Source organism: Borostomias antarcticus (assembly GCF_949987555.1).
Source record: "Borostomias antarcticus genome assembly, chromosome: 11".
NCBI classification, from domain to species: domain Eukaryota; kingdom Metazoa; phylum Chordata; class Actinopteri; order Stomiiformes; family Stomiidae; genus Borostomias; species Borostomias antarcticus.
Genome location: NC_140244.1, coordinates 13,911,778 through 13,915,530, shown reverse-complemented (window position 1 = coordinate 13,915,530; position 3,753 = coordinate 13,911,778). Strand labels below are relative to the sequence as shown.

Sequence of the window (3,753 nt, the reverse complement as noted above, 5' to 3'; positions counted from 1 at the left end):
CCTCATCTCTGCCCACAGGGTGTGCACCTGGCCCAGCCTTGGTCTGTGTCCAGCCCAGCGCCCCCACCATCCAGACCACAGTCCACCGCCGGCCCCGGGCCCCAGGGACCTGCCAGGAGCCACGCTGCCCCAGAGAGGCTGAGGGGGACCAGCCCTCAGACCACACAAGACTTCCCAAGGACAGCGTGAGGTAGCAAAGCTGAGAGGACGTGGGTCAGGGAGGGAGAGAGACACAGAAAGACAGAGTCTGTCCCTATCGTTGTGTCCCTCTCCGTCTCGTAGCTCGAGAACTGTCCTCCACAACATGGCAACCAACAGGGAACGGCAGGTGGGTCACATGACTGGCTTCTCGCCAGCCGTCTATCCCTTTGCCTTCAACTCCATGCGGAGCCACTCCCCCTTTGACCTGCTGGCCAATAGCAGCCTCTTTGGCCGCTTCGGGACGGACCTTCCAAAAGAGATGGCGGCATTGTGTAAGTTTGTGACCTCTTTTATTCTCTCAACATTCATATATGGACATGAGCCTCATCCATATGTGGGTGGATGAGTGTTTACTCATATAGCCTTTATATACGGACATGAGCTTCATCCATGTGTGGGTGGATGAGTGTTTACTCATATACCCTTTTTAGAAATCAGTGCAATATACAGTATTGTGAAAAAGTCTTAGGCCCCCTAAGAAAATAGTTTAAAGCTATTTATCTGGACAGTAAGTGTTTATTTGCTCGTAAAAACACAATATAACGTTACAGTCAATATAAATAAACAACAACAACAACAACAATAATAATAATAATAATAACAATAAGAAGAAGAAGAAGAAGAAAAAGAAGAAGAAGAAGAAGAAAATCTGTAATCCTTGGGAAGCCTTTACCACAGGACTACTAAAATGACAGCAGTGTACCAAAGTTATTTTTTTGTTCTAAGGGAGGCCACACAAAATACCAGCTTCTTTTAAAAACAAGAAATTAATATTTTGCTCCATGATTCAATAAAGGTTATTTTTTAATTCCCAGAATGTCCACCTCCACCATGGACAGCTACTGATGTTTTTTATTCTTAAAATATTTGTATTACTTTTTTGTATTAATGCTTATTTGTGTTTATTCTAATGTTTGATATAGTGTGTTTACAAGCAAATAAACACTTACTGCCCAGATAATTTTATTTTTTGTTAAAAATTAAAGGTAAACATTATTTTCTTTGGTGGTGGCCTAAGACTTTTGCACAGGACTGTAAATCCAGTACCAGTGAGCCAGCCCTGTTCTAGCTGTGTGAGTCGGCTGGCCCGTCATGGTGGAGCACTAAAAGCACGACATATAGAACAAAGAGAGGAAACTGATGGAGACAGACGGCTCTTTGCTGGGTTTCAGCATGTGGCAGTACTCTGTGATCATCACCCGGCCCAGAGAGAAGAGGGGTGGCAGAGAGAGAGAGAGAGAGAGAGAGAGAGAGAGAGAGAGAGAGAGAGAGAGAGAGAGAGAGAGAGACGGGCATGGCCCTGAAAAGAGTGTCCTGGCCCTTCCAGGAAAGCAGGGTTTTTCCGTGTGGTGAAGCCAGGCGGTGGGCAGTGAGCAGATCCATCCTGACCTGCCCCTGGTCTGGACGGGCGGCAGGCTCAACAACGGCCTCTTTATGTGCCCCACACTCGCAGAGGTGAATCACATTATAACATATAAGACATGACATGGAAAGCAAAGGATGAGAGAGAGAGAGAGAGAGAGAGAGAGAGAGAAAGAGAGAGAGAGAGAGAGAGAGAGAGAGAGGGAGAGGAGAGAGAGAGAGAGAGAGAGAGGGAAAAAAGAGACAGGGAAGAGGTTTAAAATAGCTCCATGTTTTGAAGGAGAGAGCTGTTCACTGGAGAATGGTCCACATTTCCATGTAAAATCACAGGGGGTGCTGTTGTTCTTCACACAGACACATAGAGAGAGAGAGAGAGAGAGAGAGAGACGAAAGAGAAAGATAGGAAAAAGAAGGAGAAAAAGAATGCATTCAAAAATTATGAGATTTAATTGGAGTGAAATGGATTACAGTAAATCACACTCACATACAAACACACATTCCCCCCCCCCCCTCCGCCCTCCCCAGACATGTAGAGACGAGAGCTGTGTTGGTCTCTCCTGAACTATGTCCATGGCCCTGTTATTAGTGTCTCTCTCCTGTTTCTCCTCTGCTCCCAAACCACACGGAACAGAGAGATGCACCGGCCCGAGGGAGGAGAGACCACTGAGAGAGGGAGGGTGAGGGAGGGAGAGGGAGGGAGATGGAGGGTGAGGGAGGGAGAGGGAGGAAGAGGGAGGGTGAGGGAGGGAGAGGGAGGGTGAGGGAGGGTGAGGGAGGATGAGGGAGGGTGAGGGAGAAGAGATCACTGAGGGAGGGAGGGTGAGGGAGGGAGAGGGAGGGTGAGGGAGGAGAGACCACTGAGAGAGGGAGGGTGAGGGAGGGAGAGGGAGGGTGAGGGAGGGAGAGGGAGGGAGAGGGAGGGAGAGGGAGGGTGAGGCCCTGGAGGGGACAAAGACTACATCACTAGTAATGACTTTGTTATGGGCCAAGACTGGAAAAATGGCCGCCTGCTGTCGCCTGGTGATTCTCTCCTACCATGAGAACACGACAGAGCTTGAGATCGCTGGTGAATTGGAGGACGACTGTCAGTCATTCCTGATTCACATGACTCGCGTAGCGTAACGATTTACTTTTTAACGTACAGCGACTCACACGGTGTAAGATGGTGGGGTAATTTGTCAAAGTGAATCCCTGTGATGCCAGACGCTCCCTGTCCTAACTCGCCCCAACACCGTGCCAGCCTTGGGCACGTCAATCACCCTTCCCTGCGCTGGTCTGACCCTGTGAGGGATTTTAGGGAGAGGCAGAACGCAGCACAACACACACACACACACACACACACACTAGCACAGATACACATAGACTCAGGCATGTCCTTACACATCGACAAACATTCCCTCACATGCAGAACAATATGTGAATTGGCTGCAGTGTAGCCGTCCAGATCACTGGAGCTATGCGTGAAGCACGGTGAGGCAGAGCACACACCCATGGGTGTCACGGGTGGGGGGGGGGGGGGGGGGGGACTGACTACCCAGGGCCCCAGTAGGGAGAGGGCCCTTGAAAATCCTGGAATTTGTTAGGATTGACAGGGCTGCCAAGTCTCACACATTGAACAATGGGGGGGTGGGGTGTTGGGAGAGCCGCCTCGGAGGGGGGGGGGGGCACAGAGGGGGCCCACAGAGATTGTTCATGTATAGGGCCCAGAATGTTGGGGAGCGTCCCTGACCACACCCATATCTGCAGCACTGGCATCAGGTAGACACACACCTGCTGAGTCAGTCCCTATATCAGACCATGACGTGTGTGTGCGTGTGTGTGTGTGTGTGTGTGTGTTTTGAGCACTGAGGAGATTATCAGCTCATCAGGGAGCATGGCGGCTGTTATCTGCTGATCTCAGCCATTATCTAAAGTCTTCAGACCCGATGGGGAGTCCATTAGCACCACTTAATATGAGATAACATCTCAGCTCAGCCCCTGTGACTGAGGAGAGAGAGAGAGAGAGGGAGGGGGGGAGGAGAGGGAGGGGGGGAGAGGGGAGAGAGAGAGAGAGAAAGAGAGAGAGAGAGAAAGAGAGAGGAGAGGGGAGAGAGGAGAGATAGAGAGAGAGGAGAGATAGAGAGAGAGGAGAGATAGAGGGAGAGGAGAAAGAGAGAGAGAGAGGAGAGAGAGAGAGAGAGAGATAGAGGG

At 50.3% G+C, this 3,753-nt stretch overlaps 1 protein-coding gene across 1 annotated transcript in view; it reads left to right on the top strand.

Annotated features, from left to right (window-relative positions):
• Positions 1 to 304: 304 nt before the first annotated feature.
• LOC311315310 (retinoic acid receptor gamma-like) overlaps positions 305 to 3,753 on the top strand; it is a gene marked incomplete at both ends in the record, with an annotated part of 25,760 nt that continues 22,311 nt past the window's right edge. The window contains one exon of the mRNA XM_084445951.1: positions 305 to 473. Coding sequence (XP_084302077.1) covers positions 305 to 473 — 169 coding nt within the window. The remainder of the gene's footprint in view (positions 474 to 3,753) is intronic.